The sequence below is a fragment of the Larimichthys crocea genome, chromosome VIII (genome assembly GCF_000972845.2).
Source record: "Larimichthys crocea isolate SSNF chromosome VIII, L_crocea_2.0, whole genome shotgun sequence".
Classification (NCBI taxonomy): Eukaryota; Metazoa; Chordata; class Actinopteri; family Sciaenidae; genus Larimichthys; species Larimichthys crocea.
In genome coordinates, this window is record NC_040018.1 from 17,279,879 (window position 1) to 17,303,338 (window position 23,460).

At 39.8% G+C, this 23,460-nt stretch overlaps 1 protein-coding gene across 6 annotated transcripts; it reads right to left on the reverse strand.

Moving 5' to 3' along the window:
• Positions 1 to 3: 3 nt before the first annotated feature.
• rufy2 (RUN and FYVE domain containing 2) lies at positions 4 to 22,866 on the reverse strand. Of its 6 annotated transcripts, XM_027281778.1 has the most exons (22): positions 22,674 to 22,866; positions 20,594 to 20,927; positions 15,671 to 15,844; positions 15,362 to 15,479; positions 14,743 to 14,784; positions 14,585 to 14,650; positions 14,358 to 14,459; positions 13,987 to 14,110; positions 12,941 to 13,005; positions 12,790 to 12,855; positions 11,773 to 11,842; positions 11,507 to 11,608; positions 11,252 to 11,368; positions 11,077 to 11,169; positions 10,037 to 10,111; positions 9,849 to 9,946; positions 4,851 to 4,970; positions 4,428 to 4,557; positions 3,556 to 3,650; positions 2,848 to 2,896; positions 2,594 to 2,674; positions 4 to 2,478 (listed from the first exon to the last, which is right to left on the reverse strand). In XM_027281778.1, exons 2-22 carry the CDS (start codon positions 20,667 to 20,669, stop codon positions 2,335 to 2,337), a joined length of 2,007 nt encoding a protein of 668 aa, XP_027137579.1. In that variant the 5' UTR covers positions 20,670 to 20,927; positions 22,674 to 22,866; the 3' UTR covers positions 4 to 2,334. The 6 variants fall into 6 exon arrangements, with proteins under 6 accessions (XP_027137579.1, XP_027137578.1, XP_027137580.1 ...); XM_027281777.1 differs by lacking the exons at positions 20,594 to 20,927; positions 22,674 to 22,866 and adding an exon at positions 17,678 to 18,485; XM_027281779.1 differs by lacking the exons at positions 14,585 to 14,650; positions 14,743 to 14,784; positions 22,674 to 22,866 and having other exon boundaries at positions 2,335 to 2,478; positions 20,594 to 20,669.
• Between the last annotated feature and the right edge of the window lie 594 nt (positions 22,867 to 23,460).

Sequence of the window (23,460 nt, forward strand, 5' to 3'; positions counted from 1 at the left end):
ACATGAAGGACTCTGTAACTTTTAATCAGAAACTGCCACACAGTCAAGGCAACATATTGTTGGAAATGGAGTTAATATTAAACTGGCAGGATTTAGTAAGCTAAAGGGCCACAGTGATTATCAACATTGTGTATATACAACATACGGAGGTACCAACACTGTACAAGTCCCATTGAAAGCTGGGAGATTTACAAGAGCGACACTGTAGAAAAACATTTCAGGCCTGGGTGCAGTTCAGAAACATTTGCATATAGTGCTTAACGAAGATGATATGATGAATTGTTGAGTTTTTAAATATTTGAAATGAGAAAAACGCCTCTCGAACTGAACCCAGGCCCGTCTTATCTTTTCATGGGAATGAATACTTCTTGAAAAATCGCAGGTTGTAAACTTTGTATACAAGTACAAAACCAGAATGTGCAGTGGAACTTGTATTATAACCCGTTAACATGTCTCAATCTTTGATTTTAAAGGAACAAAAATGAACTAGAGTGTCGAGCTTTACCTCTCAGGAATGAAGCAACAGTAAAAAGTGGTTCTTCTATAATGTCTCCATCTGCACTGATGACATCTAACTTCAAGTGAAAGCTTGAACAAAAAATCAAGTTCCTGGACTTCTGAAAATAAAAAAAAATGAATTTGCCTAAAACAAAATGAAATATAAATATTCTCAAATTAATCTAGATCACAAGAGATAGAGAATTGGCAAATGTTCAAACATACTTTGTAGCTATGTTGTCAAAAGTGTGTAATACTCAAGTCTGTTCATAATAACCACTAACTAGTCAGTGAAGTGGTCCTGTTGTCAGTAAGCTGTCAGTGGTTCGTCAACAAAGGAGCCAGTTAGACAGACTGATGATCAGTCATCAGTAACAACAGCGTCTGTTGCTCTTCTTGGTCCTTTAAGAAGCAGCATCCACTGCATTAGTGTCTCCAACAAGCAGTGAAATGTGCCTTTAGTCTCGGCTGCTTTCTTGGCTAGTGTTGCTACTTTGTTTTAATATTTTAGATTCTCTCTACAGAACTCTGTAGAAATATAGGACTCATTTTGGCAACATGAGAAGCACAAGTAGGTATTGTTCATTGCATTTACACAGGCACAAATGGCACAAACATTGCAAAAACAAAATCAGTTTGTTCTAGTCCAGTCATTGTTGGCACAGCAAAAGTTGCTTGAGCAGTTCCCAGGGAAAGTCTTTGTCTTACCGCACATGAAATATTCTGAAGAGGTCTGATTCCTCAGATGATTGCGGGTGCAAAATATATTCAAGTTACCCGTGTGAAATGACCTACCTTGTGGCACAGAAGAAAATATATCCAGTTTAAATGTCAGTTTAGTATCTAGCAAAGTTAAACTTAATAATTTAACTTTAACTTGATTTTTGTGCCTGTGTAAATGCAACCTTAGTCTTTGTGTTCAATTCACTCCATCTCAAAGGAGGACGCTTTGAAGACAGAAACAACAGTCAACAAGGCCACCATACTGTACTGTATGTATAAATTATATAATCTCACTTGTTTGGCGATACACTCAGTGTACACAGTTTGAGGCTTGATACATACACATGTTGGTGTAGTTCTACATAAGACTGGAGGTTTGCTTCAGAAAAAACATCTGCATTTAATTATAGTAGTGCTCATCACAGTCGCACTTTCAGTTCACTGTGAAGTTGTTCCTCCTTTTGTAACCGAACTCGCTCCTCTACCTAAAACCTGACCTGCTGATGTGTCAGTATCGGTGTGTGCAGGCAACACAGAAGCAGACATATTCACACCTGTTGTGCGTTTTAGCTTGGCGTCTGTCAGCTCAGTGCTGTCTATGTCTGGTCAGTGCAACAACCGGATTTCCCCAAAGGGAACTCGAAAGACAGTTCCACTTTGCATTACTTCCTCTGTCAGTCACTGATATCTAAGGTTACTGTAAATAAATGGTTTCATGTGTATAACTAATAATTTGACTGCCTACAGCTATGATTGTTTATGATATTCAAGCAGACCAGCGATCCTCACTCCTTCATCAAGTCAGACCCTTTGGCCCAAGTTATAGTGGACTGATTTGCCTTCTCCTCTGTGTCTGAATGTTTTATACTACACAGCATCTGCACATAGTGACATCAAACATAGACATGTCACACTGATGCAGACGTCACTCATTTTGTCTGGGGGACTTTTTCCAAATTGTAATTTAAGACAAATCCAATGTACTAAAAGTTCATGCACGCACTCAATTTCTAGCAGCAAATACTGTTGAAAAGACTGGAAGGTGGGGATTTACGAGTCTGTGCTCAGATTGTTTTAGATTGAAGCAGTCGTGACAGCATTGTAGGGGCTCCTTCACGTTGGATTGGAGGAGCATCGTTGGAGGAGTAGGGCGTGGCAGGTGTCACAGACTCTGACTGGTTTCGGCGAGGCGGGCAGAGGGAGCTCATTGTCAGAGCAGCTGTTACAGAAAATCTCTCCACAGTTCCTACAGTGGTGCTGGAGAGAGAGAGACAGCAAGAGTCAGAGTTATATTGTTGTGTTTGGCTCATGGGTGCAAATGAACTGTCTTTTTTTTTTTTTTTTTCTAATTCTAATCATTTGAGGACCTGACCTTTCTTCTGGAAATGGAGAACTCCTTCTCACACAGCTTGCAGTGGCTGGCTTCCTTATCCTTTAGCCAAACCTGACCCCCCTGAAACAACATGACACAATAAAGCTCTGCTTCACTCTAACTTTACATTATTATATCACCAAGATGCACGGCGCCCCCCCCCCCTCTGAACCTCTTTTACCAATCTCTTACCGTGTTAGTGATGGAGAAAGTTTGGATGCTGTTTTTATCTCTGTAACTCAGTGTTACTTTACCTGAAGAGCTTTGTTGGCCTCTTTGATGTCCTCAATCTTCATTTTAGATCTGATGACAAAAGAGATAAGACAGTGCTATGATAAGTAAATAAAATCAACTACAGGCAAACTGAATTAAACTGTAGACTTGTGTGCATGAATGTAAATTAGATGCGATTTGTTCTAAATTAGCTAAAATATGCAAAAGGAAAAACAAACACATTATGTTCTTACACGAGTTCAGTTTTTAACCCTAAATTCATTAGATACAAATGTACTCATTAGAAAACACATTTTTTTTAAAAGGCAACTTTTCTTTCAAACATTTGAAATACCTTTGATTCAATAAAGATTTTTAAGCCTTGTTGCAGATACATGTGTCACATTTACGAGGCTCTATTACAGAATATGACAGGACTGGAATATAATGTACATAACTATGTATTAATTCAGTGTATAATCACCTGAAAATATGAGTTGCTATGTTTTGATGCTTAGAATGAAACCTTTATATCTACAGATCACCTCTTCCAGAGTCTGCCATGTTGAGTTGCCATGTTTCTATGTAGCCCAGAACGGACAAACTAAACACTGAGTCTAGCTAGGACAGCTGCTGTAATTTCTCCTTCATGCCAGTCAGAAGAGGGATTAGTGAGGGAGTTGAAATATGCAATTACACCACTAGATGTCACTTAATCCTACACACTGGTCCTTTAAACGTATACATACTCGCTTAGTTTGGAGCCTAGCTCCTCAAGAGCTTGTTCTTGGTCCTCACAGATGGTCTTCAGCTGAATGTTTTCATCCTGGAGGCGATGGAACTCCTGGAGAAAAAACAAACAAAAACATATAACAGAGGAGATGCATCACATCTGATCAAACTAGAAGTGTTGTAGTCAAGACCAGCTAAACCGAGACCAAGTCAAGACTAAGACCAAGGCCAAGGCAGGGCAAGACGGAGTCAAGACCAAGACCAGACAGTATTTAGCCTACCTAGGTATCTAACATGTGGCTAATATTTGCCACATCTCTTTGGGTGAAGCACGCACCTCGCAGCCTTCTCAGTTAGCATATTGCAGGATTTACAGACTGCTGTGTTTTCTTCTGGACGCTGTTGCAGATATTCTCTTTGACGTTTGACGAAGTCACTCTCTAGGAGTGCGTATGAAGGAGGGCAGTGAAGGCTAACAGAAGTGATTGGTGCCATTTGAAGCAGGAGGTTTTACCTAGTTCATATTCATGTTTTTAAATTACCTGCTTCATAAAACACTGAGTTTATTTGTTGAAGGAATTTTGCAGCTGTTTGCTCGTGGTCTGGTTAAACTTCGACCTCACCTGTCCTCTATTTAATTTTCTGTGTCACGCAGGCGTTTGCTCTATAACTACAGCTGTGGTCTTGACCGGTCTTGAAATAAAACCCAGAGTCCTCTTTGTTCCAAACTGAGACAAGACCAAGACCTTCAAAAAGTGGTCTTGAGACCGATCTACAACACTGCAAACTAGATCATATTTTGCAGGTGCTGGGTCACACACGCACACACAACGCTTCTATACAGTACATATTTTAAAACATAGTTTGGTACAGTTCTTCGTCTTTTTACCTTTTTTAGTCCATTGATCTGCAGAGCCTCTGTGCTGAGCTGAGCCACCGTATCTCTCTCTCTGTCTAGATCATTTTGTAATGTCTGCCTCCACTCCCTCTCTATCTTCAGGTCCGTCTCCAGCTGCTGGCTACAAAAACACCACAAATATGTAAATACAGTAACAAGAATAAAGATGACAAACAGAGGTATACCGAGTAACAGATTACATTAGGGCACACTTGTTTGTGCAGGTTTTTGGGAAGAGTTGTGGAAAACTTTAAACAGTTTTACTGGTCTTTAAAAAAAACATTAACAGCAACAGTTGGCTTACCATGCTACACATCTTATAGTGTAAATAGTCTCTCTCTCTTCTAGATCAAGTGCTCATATATGTGTGCATGACTCAACCAGGCAGTTTGTCTTTGGAAGGGTTTTGCTTACAGTTGCCTTTCTCTGTGTTCGATCTGCCGCTGCAGGCTGTCGGCCTTGTTGGCAAAGTCCAACTTGAAGCGTCTGGTTCCCTCCTCCGCCGAGGTGCGGTGCCTCTCTGCCTCCTGTAATCTGCACCATTATAACCAGGGACAAACTCAGGACCATGGAGAGAAAAAACTGGGGGGGTGATGGGGGACTGGAGGGAGAGGGAGAAAAGAACAGGGGAAGACGCGAAGGAGGATGACGGGCAAGGAGGGAGGTTAGGGATTGGGATTTCTGGGTAAAAGGAGAGATGAGGATAAATGAAGAAGGTTGGGGTTGTAATATGCACTGTTACAACACCAGAGGGTAAAACTGAAGAGTGTGGTGAAAGTCAAATTTGGGAATTCAAAAAGGGAACAGTAGGGAATACAAAGGTCAAAATAAAGATGCACGATGAAACAATGAGGGAAAACTGCCTGAATGGATGAGAAAAAAAAAAGAGGACTTCTAACTGAATGCAGCATCAACATGCTGTCTTTTCAATGATACCTTACATGTTCACACCATTCTCTTTTTTTCATTGATTATACAAGGAGGACATAGCACGTTTTTAGATATAAGGATTTTAATAAGGTTTTAGATCTTGTTGAACCATCTCAGATTCTTTAAAAGTGAGGAGGATTATCCCACAACACACTGACTTACAGCAACTGTTGTCCATCTGTAACAGCGCTCCGAACGTAGCCAAAAACTCAAACCAAACCCAACACTTTCAAAACATCTAACTTTATTGATCACTGTGGTAAAAGACAGGAGTTGTGAGTTTTCAACAGCTGTACTGAGTATTCTACAAATTGAGGAGTTACAGTACTATGAACATGGAGTTAGAATAGGTAGACTGATTACTTCCTGATCTATCACAAAAGTCATTAAATATGCCAAGATGAGACACAACAACACATTCACGTTCCCTTGGCAGATGTTCCAGGTGTTCACAGCTGTGTAACTACAATTCTTTACACTTGACTCAGTTCTGTCTCTTCTGCAGAAGCAAACCACACGAATTGAGCTGAAGCTGCTGGTCCCACTGAGCTGTTTACATTTACTAAGATGTGACTCATGTTAAGTGAATCTTCAGGAGGATAAAGAGCAAGAAAGAGAGCTGCATCTGAAATCACTCCCTTTTTACTGTTGAGTGTGCCATGTTTAACCTACGCCATTTTACTCCAGTGTCTGAAATGTGAGTGTGTAAACGTACCCACTATATAGTCCTGTATTACATTTATAATGTCACCACGGTTCATAAGTATGTGAAATCTCAATTTCCTGCAGACTACAGACTACCAAGCATTTTATGAAGAAAGCAGTGCGTCAGTGGTGAATAAGGGACTGATTTCAGACACAGCGAGGGTCATCACAGCCAGTCAGAAGCAGATCAGGTGGTCCAGCACATGCAGAGCAAACTGGCAACAAATTAAAAGCAGGAGGCCACACGGACAAACTCTTGTCTGACTAAAACATCTGGAGTGAACACCGCTGACTGACTGTGATGAAACGCAGGCAGCGACAGAAACAGCTTGTCAACGTTGTGTGATAGTTTTCACAGCTGAACAATGTCGGGTGCAATCAGGTAAAGACACAGCCAAGCACAGAATCACAAGTTACGCAACAATCTCTGCAGAGCCAACATGGATACCATTAAGGGACTGTATGAAAGTTACTGATTGAACTTTGACCCTCCAGACATGTCATTTGTCACTATCCCATAGCAGGTCCCACCTTCACTTCATTCTTCATCTTAACAAAGAGCAGAAGTAAAAGTTTCAGTTTCATTTTTTCATGTTTGCTTTTGGCAGTTCCACTTCTATTGTGCAGTTTGATTTAACCAAATTAAGGTTTCAGTTGAGCAAACTTTTTTTTTTATTATTAAAGCAAAATTAAGTTGACTAGTCAAATGTTACTAAATTTTGAGGGTGTTGCATTTAGTCCAAGAATGTGCTGAGAGGGTTTTTTTTTTTTTTTTTTTGAAACATGTTTTGTAATCGCCTCTCCCCTCCCCAATAACTGTCACACAGTCCCTGCTACCGTGACTCTACTGTCTTAACTAGTGGCTCTAGGTGTTGCCACATAAAACCAGTCAATAAGTGTGATACAAGCAGGAAAGCCCACTATACTCATTCTAACTCAATGTGAACAATAACAACGACCCTATGATTACATCTGCGAGCCCGGTCAACTATCTTACTGTCAGCGTTACTGCATATAAACTGACTACTGGAGACAGGAAGAATAGTAGTAGTAGCATATGTATGCATGTGTGTGTGTGTGTGTGGCTGACCATGTGAGTAAGTAGATAAAGTAATGTATGATTAATTCAAAATGTTTCTTCTAAAGTATAACTGATGTAATATTCAGACAGTTCTCTGACTGGCTAAACCAGAACATTCAGAGGAAACGTTATCTTAATTTAGCACAAACCCAGCAAAGTTGTCTGAGGAAGATTGAACTAAAGATCATGAAACATGTTGCGGAGGTCTCGGTGAATCCCAGCAGTTTGCTGATGACGATCATGTTTCAGTAACTAAAGCACCAAACCATGCAGTCCAGTTTCACCTGATTCTTTGGCTGCTCTCGAGCCGTAAAAACCATCTGAATATTGTGTGCAAAAAAACAGGAATGTTCCTTTAAGTTAAGTCCATTTATTTATTCAGTCATAAGCAATTGTGTGTCTGCATGTGCGTGCATATGTGCATGTTTGTCCTCAGAAAGAAATGTCCTTGACTAGTTTGTACTGGTGCTCTGTGTCTGTGCTGGCACACTTAACAAATGACATAGCAAGCGTTCTGGTCTGACTAAGCAGATCCTTATCACTGCGCAGAGGAGCAGGGATAAAATCAGGGGGGGGAGTAAAAAAAAAAAATGACACATGGAGGTTTCAAGGGAGCAAAATGGAGGAATGGATGATTGGATGGTATAAAAGAGACAAACAGAAGGGAGGAAAGAAAGAGGAAAGAAAGAAAGGAAGGAAGGAAGGAAGAAAGGATGTCAATACATCAGTTTCTAAGTGGCCCCGGTTACACTGAACACTTTAAGTGACTTTTAACATCACAAGCACAGCAGTGAATGTAAATAAAAGGCATTAAAACAGAAATCTAAAATCAGGTCCACACTGTTATCAGATTTCTTCAGTCTGGATAGATTTCCCTTCATAGTAAGCGTATGATTAATGAGAAGAAGTGGGGAAGAGAAGCAAGGGACAGTAATGTGGACATAGAGATGAATACTAGAGCGGACAAAATATCCGGCGAAGTGTGCACAGACCTACAATGTTAACACAAGTTTTAGGTTCACCTTTGTAGTCATCACTGTAGTGATCTCGCTACAGTTAAACATGTTCAACTCTGAGGTGGAGATAAAACTCTGATCAGAACAGTTTAAACTTCATTAAATTAAAAAGACTCTATACTGAAAATAGTAAGTGTAACCGGGGTCTGTGTTCTACCGGCCTACGTAAACCTTCAGAGCAGCAAAAAAACATTCACAACCAATCACAAACAGGATGGAACAGATTTAAACCAATGGGAGAGGGCAGGGGAGGGATGGACCGTGTTGACTGGTAAACGATGGGGTGACGAGGGATCGTGAGGCATCAATGAACCAGCAGGTCTTACAATGACTGATGCAGATATGGAGCAATATATACAGAGTGTGGTGCAATACTGAACAAGAGAACTTAGCATGCATGAAAATATCAGCAGTATAATATATTAGACATCGTCAATTAAGGATTGCAGGGTTTCTCCAAAGAAATTATATATCAGATCCTGGTCCTGATTTATCTTATTGCATAATCAATTTATTTAGCAGGTGATGGGCTAATAATAGCCCTGACTACACAGTATGGCATCTGCTGTGTGAAATAGTGCCTCTGCTGTTTCCCCTGGAGGTTAATGTTTCATTTCATACTACTGTTTTCAATTTTTATGATGTTATGATGTAAGTTTAGGTGGTCTTTGGTCATTTCAGACACCCTATAAGATAAATTATAAACCCATATTCTCTCTTTCAAGTAAAATCTTTGTAGTTTTGTCAAATTATGAAAACTTCTTTTATCAAAAATAAGCCTTTGGATAATGCAAAGAATTCACAGCTAAAAAACACAGCAGTATTTCTGTTTTTTGAAGGTTTTTACTGGACACCCTCCACTGAATTCAGACCACTGCTGAAATCAACTGCAGTTAATACACTTTTCTTAAATAAAACCTTAGAAATCTTCAGGGAAAACAATAGAAGGAGCCATGTCACACAACAGTGACCATGCATTTGAGGACTGTGGACTGAGGATCGTCTAGACTGTCTTCTATGAACTAAATAGCTCACAAAAGTGGGATTTAAGTCAGCCAATGTCATAGACTTTTTAAGCCCATCACATGCTGTCATGTCAGGTAAAAACTTAACTCAATTAACGGCCTATTATTAACCTGCAAAACATTTTATGTTTGCAGGAGACAAATAAGAAAAAATAAACCAGTTAAGAGAAGATGAGAAATACCACCTTATAACTTATTTCCTCTGGGAAACCCTGAAACAGTGACTGAAATCATTTTTCCTAATCCTTTCTTCAGTTCTCGTCTGTAAATCTTCAAACTAAACCAGGCAGAACTCTGAATAAACACACAGTTTTGAGTAATTATTAAAAATAATTAAATAGCATAATTGTTTTCTGGTCTAGAATGTTTGTGTAACATGATGTTTGACAACTTTGGACTGAAAACTAGTAATTTTTTGTGATTCCTTATATAATTTTGTTTCAAGGTTATAGTCAAAGCTGTTAAAAGCATCTTAGGGAAACTTACTTGGCTAGAAGGGCATTGCGTGTGTTGTCTTTAACAGAGATTATTAGAGAATAATAATGATTAGGGAATCTGGTTTAGGTTGAAGGAAGAACTGAAGAGACACGTGGCAGAATGTGATTTTCCTCTTTTGGTTAGCATGCGCTGTTTCTTCACAGGCAGTGTGTCTCACCTTTGCTCCAGCTGCTTCATGGTGGCAGTGATCTGATTGGTCTTCTCCTCCAGACGACTGATCATATTGTTTTTCTTCTTCATCTCGTCGTCAGATGACTGACAAATGAGAATTACTTACTGTCATTAGTAGAATTAATAATTAGAGTGCATGTACTGTATATGAAAAGATAATGTGTGTGTTCGTACCTGCATCTTCTGGTACATTTCTACATTGATGGCTTTGACTTCATCCAGTTGATGTCTCAGTCCAATCAGTGTGTCCTGTTGATACAAAACAAAGACCAATCACTGACATACACTGACCATCCTGTTCACGCTGTCCTGTGACTAGTTCTAGTTTTCTACATGAGTTTCACTGTAATTTAGCATGCTCTTCATGCTCCATTCATTATTAGTTTACACATTATTTTTTGTGCATCTATTTATCTACTGGGGGTGTGTACAAGACTAAACTCAGGACCTCATACACACTGATAATTACTTGTCAGTTCAACTTCAAATGCAATATACTGTTTACGCACGAATAAGAGCTGAAAGTGTATTAAAGTTTATGTTGCACACACAATGCATATCATAGCACATCACATTTATCATACTCCCACGTCACACACCCTGTTGTGCTGTGCAATAACGATGCTGACGTTACGGCGCGGTAGCTGTCTGACAGCTGAGTCGCATGATGCCTGATGTTGTTGGTAATGACCTCAGCAGCGTCCTTGCAAAAATGTGATGATGCTGCTGCCATGGCAGCTGCTGTATCTCACAGCTTGGCTACAAATGTCAGCTGGTGGTGTTTATGTAGCACAGTTCACAGGTTGGTGGTGAGAGGCCTGACACTGGCAGGGCTGCCAGACAGACGGGTACGGGAGATGGCATGGTATTACATCTACATGTGAGCGAATACAGGCTGGTGCTATAATTGTATTTTGTGCCCCCTAAAGGGCTTGTTATCATGTTTTCTGTCATCGTGATGACAATGTGTCTAAAGAGAGACCAGATTATTCATACCTAGAATATATATTTTAACGGTTTGTGTCTGAATATAGCTCTGTAATTTGCAGACACAAACTAACTTCGCACACAAACACAACATAATTCAGTTGATTAATTCCTGTTATATGTATTATATTAATCGATGTCTTTCTGCGTAACGTTGAATCATCACATATTTGATTTCAGCTCTCGAGTTCTCAAAGAAGGACTGATGAGTGAAAATGTATGCTGACCTGTTTTTCATGAATATCCTTCTCGAGAAGTTTCATGGCCAGCTCCATTTCCTGTTTCATCGACACCTGGACTACCAGCTCATTCTCCACATCCTAAACACAAAACCACATTAATTTATACAAGATATGAGTCACCATGTAGATTATACACACACACAAGCAGCCACAATCGGACCTGTCTGAGCTGACACTCCTCCTTCAGTTGCCTTCGAGCCTCATTGTACATCTCATCCAAACCCTGACGTGACTGTTTATATGTATCTCTCTCCACCGTCACATCACCTTGGGTTACCTAGATGAATGACATCAACCACAAGTACATGTCAGCCACATCACGCTTCACATATGAAGACACTCACTTTGTGTTTCCAAAGAGCAATGTTTCTTTCTTTTTTTTTTCAAATTTTTGTTTGTGTGGGTGACTGTTTACCTCTAATTGCTGCTGTGCCTTCAGCAGGATAAGGCTGTTTTCACTCCTCAGCTGCTGGTTTTCTTCCTGCAGTTTGATGATGTTGTTCTTGGCTATGGCTAACTGCACACACAAACACAGCATCATTCAGTTGATCACCAACAACAGGTTGACAATAATGCATCAGTTACTTCTAGATGAAACAGACAAAGCAAATGAAAAATATAGTCTTTTAGTGTTGAATGTCGCCTTTAGCAGTATACAGATATTTTGAGTGTGGGTCTCACCTCCTCTATGAGTTTAGAGTTGGACTTCTCTAGAGAGTCCACTCTGCCCTGAAGACCATGAACTGTGGAGCTAGACAAACAAAAAACACAAAATAATAACAATCAACTTCCTTTATAGTACTTATTTACAGTTCACAGAGACATTCAAATGTGTAAATGTGACTTGTAAGAGCTGTCATCATGTTTGAAGTTTAAAAACATACAGTGTGTAAATCAAACTGTCACTAGGGGGGTAAATAAATAGATTGATGACAATATGATGTTGTGTGGTAGCGTGGAACCATGGGAGTTACTACTGCTGATAAAAAATCTGGCATGACTCAGGTAGAAATGTATTACAGCAATGTTGCGTTACCTGAATAAAATTACGTATTTCTCTGGGTTTGAACATTGTGGGAAACTTTCGGGGTAATGAAATTATACCACTTAATAAATATATAATATAGGTCTCACATTTATAGTACTTTTAATGCAGAAATGTTACATATTATACCTTTAATGATATTTACAGGTTTAGAGGATTGAACTATTTCCCCACAGACTGACAGTCCAGAATCTGACTTTTTATAGCCACAGCATCACATTGATGCTGTGGTAAGCTTAGCTTTAATTTAGCTTTAATTTAATGTTATGTCACACATTGGAGGTTTGTTAAAAGGTTGTTACTGAACCAGGTTTGTTTGTTTAAGTGAAATAGCAGGTTTGTGAGAAAACAAAAACTGAAAGAGGAAATGTGACTGACAAGTCTATGCTCTAATGAGTCTGTTGGTATGGACAGATGGGACACAGTTGAAACAATCATACTGGTTCAAACCTAAACTAACTGAACACTGCAGCGAGGCATTAAGACCTTTGCCTTTGATTCAAGGCATCATAACACCACTTGCACATCAGACAGTAAATGTACATAAAGTTAAATGTGAGGAATGAATGACATCAGCTAGAGATGCTTAAGATATAAAATACACAATTTACCACCATCATCCCCAGGATTTAATACAAAATAAAATGTCTTACTTGAGTTGCCGGTTTAGTTCCTCTACATAGTTCTTCTGATCCAAGATGGATGCTATCTGGCTATTCCTGTTGTCATGAAACAGAGCTCTGCATTAGATTTAGGGGACCCAGTGTATTAAAAATAAGTGGGGAAACAATAAAAGGATCATACCTCTCTTCACTCCTGTAATCATCAATGTCATTCTTCAAGTACATGGAGAAGTCGATAACCCCGACCTCAAATAAAAAATAAACAAGCTAAGCTGATATCACTCAAGAGGAGACATATTCTGAAAAGGTTGCAGACCAAGTTGTGTGTTTGCTCAGTTAGACTTACCTGGTTAAACTCACACAAAACAAACTTACTGTGAAAGTAATTAGTATCCATATTCAAACTACCACAGTCCAGCATGTGTCAACTCTTAAAGAGACCTTTAGGTCATTTTAAGGTGGCAGAGCCACTGTTTTTTTTTTTTATAACTGAATTGTGTTAATTGAATCAAACAGTGAAATAAACAAACATTCTCTAGTCTCAGCATCTCAAATGTGAGGATTTCTGAATATCTTTGTGTTTGAACAAAACAGGGGATTTCATAATGTCACCTTGAGATCTGGAAGTGGTGCTGGGCATTTATTCATGATTTCCTGATATTTTATAGTTTAATAATTAACCAAAAAAGGGATATTAAACTAATCAGTAATAATGAAAATAAAGTTATCTGATGCCATAAAATCACTACTACTAAAATTACTAAAGATTTTGTATCACTGTATCTGTTTTTTTATTTGATCACCTTGGATTAAGAGTTGAAATCAGACCTCATTCACACCTGACATTAAACATAAAATCTGTGTTTAGTCATTTTTATAATGGCTCATTAAAAAGAGAGAGACTGGATTTAAGCAAACATGTTAGCCATCACCACTACATTCACTCAGGTGTACAGGATATTTGCATTAGTAAGAAAACGTGTTTGCACTCTTGAAGAAGACATATGACACCACAGTGTCTGCTCTCCATCTGCCTGACACAAAGATAATGAAACAAGCAATTGATGTTTGCATTTCTGCTTCCTCAAACTAGAGTCGCTGAAGAGAAACCGGCTCATGGCAGTCAATGAACTAGTAGGAAGTGGAGAAAGCACACCTGCATTAGGAAGACATTTTGAGCTTTGTTTTAATTAAATGCTCTGAATACTGTCACAGAGCAGTGGTTACCTGAGAGTCCAGATCTTCGCCTTTGACACACAGGTTAGCATCGATGACGTTCAGGCCCACCAGCAGGCCCACAATCACCGCTCCCTCCTCCTCAAGCATCAGTGCTGAATTCTCATAGAAATCACTGTGAAGGAACGGATTTATTTAGATTATTTTAGGGTATTTAGAATACTATTAACTACTGGATATGTGTACAAAATTCTAATTAAATGCAATTCATTTAGTATAATTTACTATAAATGCAGACAAATATATTTTGGCAAACACTTCTACTAATATCTCAAAACTTGTAAATATAACTTGTCATCTTTAGTAGTGATATTAAGCATCTAAAGCTACATATTTTACCATGTGTACATATCTGTATGTACCTGAGCAGGTCTTTTCTGGTGATGAGGAGTCGTAGGTAGTCGGCCAGCCGTTTCTGCATGAGAGCCAGACGCAACCAAGCTCTGGCTCTGCCTAATGGAGTCCTGTAAAACACACACACACATATATATATAGGTTGGTGGGATGTTTTGGGGGTCTAAGGCTGATGGCACTGAGACATCTTCAAAATTGTTTAAAGAAACTTTTCTTGCACTGTCATGTGTCTAACCTTTGTGTCCGTACTTCTTGTTGCAAAAATGCTGTTTTGCTACGTGTCCGTTGGTCTGACTCAGCACTACCAAAAAGGAAACGGACTCTGTTCTCGATCTCAAACAACACATCTGTTCCCCATTTTGCTGTATCAGACAGGACCTAAATATGACTCACTTCATTCCCTGGCTGGAAGCTCTTCTATGTAGTGAGAAATAACTGAATAACAAAGTAAAGCATGACATAGAAGTCAGAGAGTACAAGTCTGCTTGCTTTAGTTCAAGTTCAAGTCAACTTTATTATCAATGCTGCCATATGTGCAGGACATATACAGAGAATTAAAATTGTGTTTCCCTCTTATCACAGCAATAAACATGAAATATAAAATATAAGTAAAAGATGTAAAAAATAAAAAATATATAAAAGCTAAAAGACATCCAAGAAAAGACAGTGGCCACTAGAGGACACTAGTTTGAATATTAATGTAGATTTTTAATTACTCACATTGGGAACTATCAACACTTAAATTGTTAATTTCCTTGACAGCTTCAGAAAATATGTCTATACTGTCTAGAACCGTAAAGAAGTGCAGAAATCATGATATGGGAAAGGTGAGGCGGCAGCATGAGTAAAGGTGAAGTGAAAGTAAATCACACCCAGGTATATCCCTGATCTGGCTCAGGTCACAGTCTCGTGTTACTGATGCATGCGAGTGTGTGTGTGGTTGTACTGTGGCTCATGTTCCCCCAGCATGATGTTAGGTTAAGTTGTGTGTATTCATTAATTAACTCCTTACTTAAGTCCGGGCAGGTCTCGTACAGAGGCTGAGATCTCTGCTGCTTCAGGACACAGTTTCTCCACCAGCTCCAGAGGACCCCAGAGAGACTTGTTAAAGCCCAGGAAGGATTTCTTCACTGAAGAGAGAAAGAGGAAGAGAGACTTATGTGCTGACATATGAAAATCTAGGAATGACATCTTTCATGAGGGAGGTTTCACACAAACGCAATTCTGCAGCATAGACATCTAATTTTAGTAAGTTGGAATATAGCCACACTAGCGCAACACCCACACCTGCCGACATTTAAAGTGCCTCTCTCCCTCTTACCTCTGAGGCCGTGTTTGAGGCAGTGCTCCATGACAACAAAGAACTGCTGGAGAGGTGGGTAGTCTGAGTCCAGCGTTCGTCCGAAGCTCAGAGCCGACTCGATTAGCCCTTTAATACTCAGCTTGGCCATGTTCAGCAGGTTGGCTCGCTCCATGGTCATGGGGTCTCGCAGGGCTGCAGGACAAAATAGTAATGTGTAAAAAATGTAATGCATTATTCATTTATTACATATAGAATGCAAATATCAATTAATGGATCCTCTAGGACTTTAATGAGTAATCACATCTAATCCAGCTGTTAAACAGCCACAGAAAACAAAGTATCTTTGTGAGGCTTCTATCTGAGAAACAGACATCTGAGTCAACCAGGTTAATGTCTTACAACTGGTCATTATCAGAAATATTCTCACTATAGAGAGACACAATAAATGTAATGTCAGTGCTTTGAAGGCAGAATTCATCCAAAGAACAGACTGCACATTTACATTTATGTGTCACGTCACACTGAACAACAGATCCAACCAGGAGAAGAAGAAAAGTCAGCAGGACACTAAACACTCTCCCAAACCTGGAAATTATTAATTAGCTCACTTATTTAGACCCTGAGTACATACATTTTTCTAACTTTGCTTAACATTTTTCTTGTTTGCAGCTCAGCTCCTAATCCAGCGTGTCAATACTGCAGCTATAATCCTTTTTTAAAAAAGATAAAAACAAAACATAAAAATGTCCATTATGGAAAGAATCCACAGCCTGAGTCTGTTGGAGGCCACAGAGCTCTACACATGGATCTCTGAGTTAATGTTCAGCCAAACATCACAACGGGGCAGAAGAAGGTCAGGTGAAAACAGAAAGAGATGTTGCCTAGCAATGTTGACGAGCTTTAATTGCCCCAACAAGTAGGCCCGGAGGAAGACACTGACAAATCAACAGATGATTTGTTGGGAGTAGCACGAATGTCGGGTGCCCTTGGGCAGTGTGTTCCCTGAGGCCACCGAGGAATAGTAACCCTTTGACTGCCTGTATCACCATGTGACTTCCACTATGGTACACCAAACACTGAGTGAATAATCAAACTATTTAGATTTTTACCCTAACCCTAACCCTTTGTTAAGGTAACGTTCCTATAAGCTTATTTTCTGTGTTAAAAGAAAAATAAAGAAGCCCCTTTTTCATTGGATTCAAATCAAGCCTGTGATGGACACTAAGCTATGGGCACGCTGACAGATAATAAACAGAGCCAAGAGCTCTGCTAAAACAGGAGGTGTTGCCTGACAGCAAAATTAACCAGCAACTGTTATAATAACCAAATAATAATATAATTACTATGTATGATCAAACAAAAATGGCAAATCTTTGCTGGTTCCAGCTTCTCATATGTGAATATTTGCTGCTTTTCTGTTTTAAATCACTGCGTTTTGAGCCAAATTTATGATTACTACTTTTTTTGTCCAATACTCAATAAAAAATAAAATAATAATAAAAAAATGTTAACTTCAACCCCCAAACTGGTGACTTGTCCAGGTTGGACCCTACTTCTTGACCAGTGCCAACTGGGATAGGCTCCAGCCCCCCACAAATCTGGATGGATGCATAGATAGATGGATGGATCCCCTTACTTGCATACAAAGTTATTGACTTTGCAGTGTTATCGAGGCAGCAGACAAACAACACAAAATAAACACAGTGACAACCCCTAAGGGAAACACATAGAGCATTTTCCCCCCATTTGAAACAGTGCAGCATGTGACGCTCCAGGCTAAGTTAAGTAGTGTGGTGATATACAGCAACAGCACTGTAACATAAAGAGGGGAGGGTGTGCCATTAAAGCATGAGAGCATCGTGCATCTATGAAAAATCAATGGGCCACACACAGAGGGTGGTGAGGTCATGTTAGAGAGAGAGGAGATGCACGCAGACACACACCAGATCAAACTATTAACTGTGCTCCAATGAACAGCTGATTGAATGATTGTTCCTGAACACATCATGTGTGATAATACTCCACCTTGGACGGTCCAGTCCCCGGGCAGAGACGTCCTGTGCTCCGACACTTTTGGCAGGACGTGAATGCTCCCTGAAATGGTCTCGGATGCTTTCCTGGCCAAAGCGAAGATAGGAGCCTGCCATCGCCCGTCTCCTCCACCACCACCACCACCACCACCACCACTTCTCATTGTGCTGCTACTGTTAGCTTTATCTCCAACACCAGATTTCTCCTCCTGCAGCCTCAAAATCCCAAACACCTGAGCTTTCTCCTTGCTGTGGTCCGCTTCAGACAGAGCCAGGTCGTGCTCTGCGGGCGATGCCATGTTCAGGTGCCTCTGTAACGGGCAGAGCTGGCTGCTTGTGGTCGGTGCGTAACAACAACAACCGTCAGCGAGCTTTAGCGTAACGTAGCTACAATTCACCGGGCGACCATTATGAGCACCGTAGCGTAAAAATACCTGTCACGCCACCGGGAAAAGCGCTGACAGCTCCGGCTCGAGTCAAAAACCAACCGTCGTAACGTCCCCGGTGAGTGTGTAACGTAGGCGACGGTCTACATCGTGGACGTTAGTAACGGCGGCGGCGCGGATAGCTGCTCCTCACTACGGATAAACATCCGCACATCGCGGTGTTGTACAGATTTGTTTATACCCAGCAGACCTAACCGACAGTCGGCTCTTGATGGTCCCCGCTGCACCCTTCGGAGGGGCGGTGTCAAAAGGCTCATGAGACACACAAAGACAGCACTACGTAATGATTTTAGCGGCCGCTGTGCTGTGGACGTGCCGCCCCCTGCTGCTGGAAGTGAGGACTGCAGAGCCGCCTGTGTGTGTGTGTGTGTGTGTGTGTGTGTGTGTGTGTGTGTGTGTGTGTGTGTGTGTGTGTGTGTGTGTGTGTGTGTGTGTGTAGGCTTGGAGACAGGGCTATTTTCAGATGTTACTAAAAAAGAAAAAAAGTCTGAGGCCGCTAATATTTCTGCAGTGGTGGAAAATAACTGAAAACATTTACTGTACTCAGGACTTATGTACACCTGACAATTTGAGATGCTTGCAGTGTTTTTATTGTTCTTTATACACAGCTATTCAAAAGGAATTTTATCTTTTGACAATTATAGTTACTAATGTCATAACAAATTAAGGTTTTGCAGAGAAAATATATAAAGTGTTTATAAAATATGATGTATTGTTATGCATTACTACAGTATCCCTCCAACTGGGGTGCTGGGGTAAGATTTTACATTAACGGACACATTCCTCTTTTTATTCCTATTTATACACATCGGGTTAATTGTGGTTTAATTTTCACTGTGATATGTTTGGAAGAGACTGATCTGTAAAGTTTTGAGAAGATACACTTTCTCATTTCATGAGAAGAGGTAAGAATATTTTATTCCAACTGTATGGGTAACAGAGTTTATAGGCATGTGTTGTTAAGCATTAAACTACTGAATAGTATTTAAAATAGTTCCACGTAGCTTTAATACTTCTGTAATAATACTACAATAATAACATTGCATGACACTATGCATTGAATTGTTATACTCTAGTAGATTACATTTCCCTAACAATATTTCTGTACCTTTACTTAAGCAACATTTTCAGTAAACTACTCTGTGTAGTTCCTGCTTATATTTAAATAAAATATCTGAATTCTTCCTACAAAACTATATTTCCGGTCAATTTTAGTGATCCAGTAACAAAAATGAGTTTACATTCTATGATACTTTATTATATATGTTGATTTTATGAAGTTATATCTGAAAATGTAAAAAAACTAAAAGGGATTTAGTATTCACTACAAGAATTATACACCTGGCAGTGCTAATGGCTTTGAAACAACAAACGGTTAAATAAGTAAAAAGATATAAAAAAAGAAAAAAAAAGAATTTAAAGATTTATTACATTTGCAAGGTTTTGTTGATGGCTTGTTCATTATGTTTTAGGTGAGTTTGGTTCTGCTGGGGGAATTTGTATTCATGACCTCAGTATTTCCAAAGTCCTGCCTACAGTCTGACTTTGCACGTAATGTGTTAAACCCACAGTGGAAATGTCTTAAATAGCAATACAAGACAGAATTAAGCAGACCTTAGAAGCATAAATGTACAAACAATAAACACCCACACAGGCTGCAGTATAGAGGAGGAAGAAGTAGCTGAAGAGAAAGCAGAATATACTAAACCTGATTAAGGCTACAAGGGATTCCAGTATGCTATATGAAATGTCTGGCTGCAATCAATAATTATTTTAATTATCAGTTAATCTGCTGATTATTTTATCTATTATTCAAGACTTGAAAAATGTTTGTCCAATCAATAGTCTAAATCCCAAAAATATTCAGTTTATTATCGTAGAGGACTAAGAAAACCAGCAAATTCACATTTGTCACACTGTAAACTATTTTAATAACTAAGTTTAAGCAACACACAAATTAATTTACTACCTTTCGTGTTTCCATGGTTTATGCTGAAGCTTGGCTAAATGTAAATGCCACCTCACTGTGTTGAAACGTGATTGGTTATTTTAAGAGTCCGCTTCGTCGTTCAATTTGTAATCAAAATGGATGTCACTCTTGATCAACATTTACATACATGGAAAACGCATAAATTACTGTATATTTCTATATCTATATATAGATCCTATATATATATATATATATATAGGTGAGGTCAGGGTGGAAACTAATGCATTAATGTATAACAACATTCAGGAGTGAACTGCAGACACGAGAGATGCTTTTGGCTGCTTATGCTTTTATATTTACCTCTGATTCTTGGCTCACTCCTGGAATCAGATGTTTTTTCTAAACCCTAATCAAGTTCTGTTAGTTATTCTTGCTTTATTCTAAACCTAGTTTGTTTGAATGCAGTGATATGAATCTGATTGTTATGGGACTGTGAACAGTGTATGAGACCATGAATAGCACTTAGCTAACCTACCTTGGCTGTAGGCCAACCGCTCCATGCTCTCACTATGAGTGATGCCCCAGCGGTGGAGACTCTGAGGGGAGTACATGGTGAGTGGGACTCTCCTCTGCCCACTGTCTTGTTGCAAAGAGGATAAACCAAGCAAATTCCTCTCAGTCCTGAAGTGGCCTGCTCAGGTCTGGTTTCTGTTTCCTTTTGATTTTCTGATTCCCTGGAACCAGATGACTTTCCCTCCTGAACTGCTGTGGACTGTTTTGTCTTTTTCTCATATGGCGTGTTGCACTTTGGTCAGGTTTGGTCACAGTGTCAGGGTGTGCTGGGTTTCTGCTGAGCTGAGCAGGACAGCCTGGGACAGAACAGACAGAGACAGACCTAATAAGATCGTAGAAGCTGCCGGATTACACAAGTGCAAAAACAAATTTGTTCTTCTGTTTTCTGCACACAAAACAAGAAAATTGTCAAGGATTACATTGCTAGACATCACAAAAGACCGAAACACCCTTGGCTGAAAATAAGCCCACCAAGACATGGACATGAATCTTGAAAAACAACTGACCATTTACATTTCAAGCCTGGTTCCAGTAGAATTAATGAATACAATAAAACTAAATGTCTATCAGTTTTCTGCATGGCCTTAAAATGCACTTTTGGCAATATAAACTCAAAGTTAAGTCCCTGTAACAGACCATTACATCTTTATGTCACAGGATGAGACTTTCACTGTCATAAATACTGGATGGCAAAAGGTTGTTCCCACAGATATTCTACTAAACTCTCATAATTCTTGGTTTAATGTGAAAAATTGTATGGTCGCCACCGAAATGTACCAAATCAAAGGAGTTTTACCTTTTCTTTGAGTAACAGCGCATGAGGAATGCATCCAGTGGGCCTCCACCTTACCAGAGTATATGGATGTAAAACCCTCCAAGCACACCAACTGAAGAATATCAGATCCATTATAACACACAGCGAGAGAAACTGTAGGAGCATGGAGACTCTCGTAAACTACATTACAAGGACTCTTGTTCTGCCTCTCATCCTGTGTTTGTCGTAGTCTCTCACTCACTCTCTCTCTAATAGCTCAGGGCTGACCAGGGATCATATGACCTGTTTATTGCAGACCCGTACACTCCTTAGCTGGTTGTGTACTGCCTGTGTTAATTCTCTGAATGGCTGTTTTTCACTGCAGCCAGCAGAGATTTCATAATTCAGACTGCTGCTTGCTTTGATTGCTTTTTTCTGTGTTGACATAACTGTTTAATGCCTCTCTATGTGTATGCCTTTTATGTCCCCTGATTTTTAGACTTATTGATTGACTAGACGTCTTGTTTTTCTCTGCTACCTGTTTGCCTCCCAGTCACTGTCGTAAAATGTGTAAGCCTCTGCAGGTGGTGCCAAATGTAAAAACTCACCAATCATAACAAGAAACAACTATGCATTAGTGATTTAACGTATTTTAATTTACCATTGATTGACCAATTCAGAATATTGCATTCAGAATCTGATCCACACATCCAAACTAGACATGACACAGGTTTTTTCTGTGTTTATCTCTGCATCATTTTTCCATTTCTCCTCCAGCCCTGCACCCACGTTGCTTCACCCCTCTGTCTCTCTCTCCTCTCTGAACCACACCTATACAAACACACTACTAAACACCACTTCCAGGCTGGTATGTTTGTACCATATGACCATGTTCATTGCTGTGGGAACACACCCTTCAACATGACAGACAGCCAGAGCGACCAATTAGGAGTCTTCAGTGAAACCACTTCCCACCAATAGGGGTGTGATGCTGTTTCATGTAGTCGCCGGCCTTTCATTCTGCAGCAGTGTTGGACATGGTGTGGTGCTATCCTCACAGATTCTGATGCAGTGATTTATTAATATCGTTTTTCATTAAACAAGCAATAGTGTTAATACGGCCCTGTAATAGAAGAGGTTAAGAAATACATTTTATAAATGAGACAAACATTAAAGTAGCATCAGAACCTGTGCTGTAATTATTGTATATGTGAGGCTGTAATAATACCAACTGTGTGTTCATCCCTGAACATAATACAGCATGCTATCATGTGAATATTAATCTCACCTCAGGTGCTAGAAAGAAGAGTGTTATCCTTATTTCTGCAGCTGGTCAGCAGTCAGTCATCTGGTCCACAAAGCTGCTGTATGCAGAGTCGAAGGCAATGACTCGGTGAAAGCTTCCACAGTCCTGAAGCAGTAAAGCCGGTACACGCTCTGGAGACATCACCGACAGAAACCACAACCATCACCCCACACAGCACCCAATGACAACAGAGCAGGAAGCCTGGGAGAGGGGGAGGGGTTTGGGGGGTAAAACAGCAAACCAAGAGAGAAGAGGGAGGAGGCTCATGGAGGGGGACAGCAGACAGATGATGGGTGAGCTGAGTGTTGATCAAATACAAAGAAGAAGCAGGAAGAGAGCAGAGAAAGAAAAAGAGGGGCACTGACTTGTGCTCATGCGTACACCCCCTCATATGAATGAAATACATGGAGATATGAATGAAAACATACACATGTTGATGAACAGTGCTTTCTGCAACATCACTATCAACCAATCCCTGACAGTGGGCTGAACAGAGAGGGAGGTCCTTGTTGAGGTGTGTGTGTGAATGACTTTGCAGCTAAGACAATGAAATAGTATCACTGCAGCTAGAAAGCACTCTCAGTGAAAAATAAGATAAAGCTGCTAATACTTTCCAATCAACCAACAAGGCACAAAGGATGAGCGGCAAAGCACAAAAGAAATTCTTGTGCACGTTAGCGGATGATCAGGATGACAGTATGGACAATCATAGACTCTGTATAAGTGTAGAGTTTGTTCTGTAAATGTAAATGAAGATATATGTTCCTCA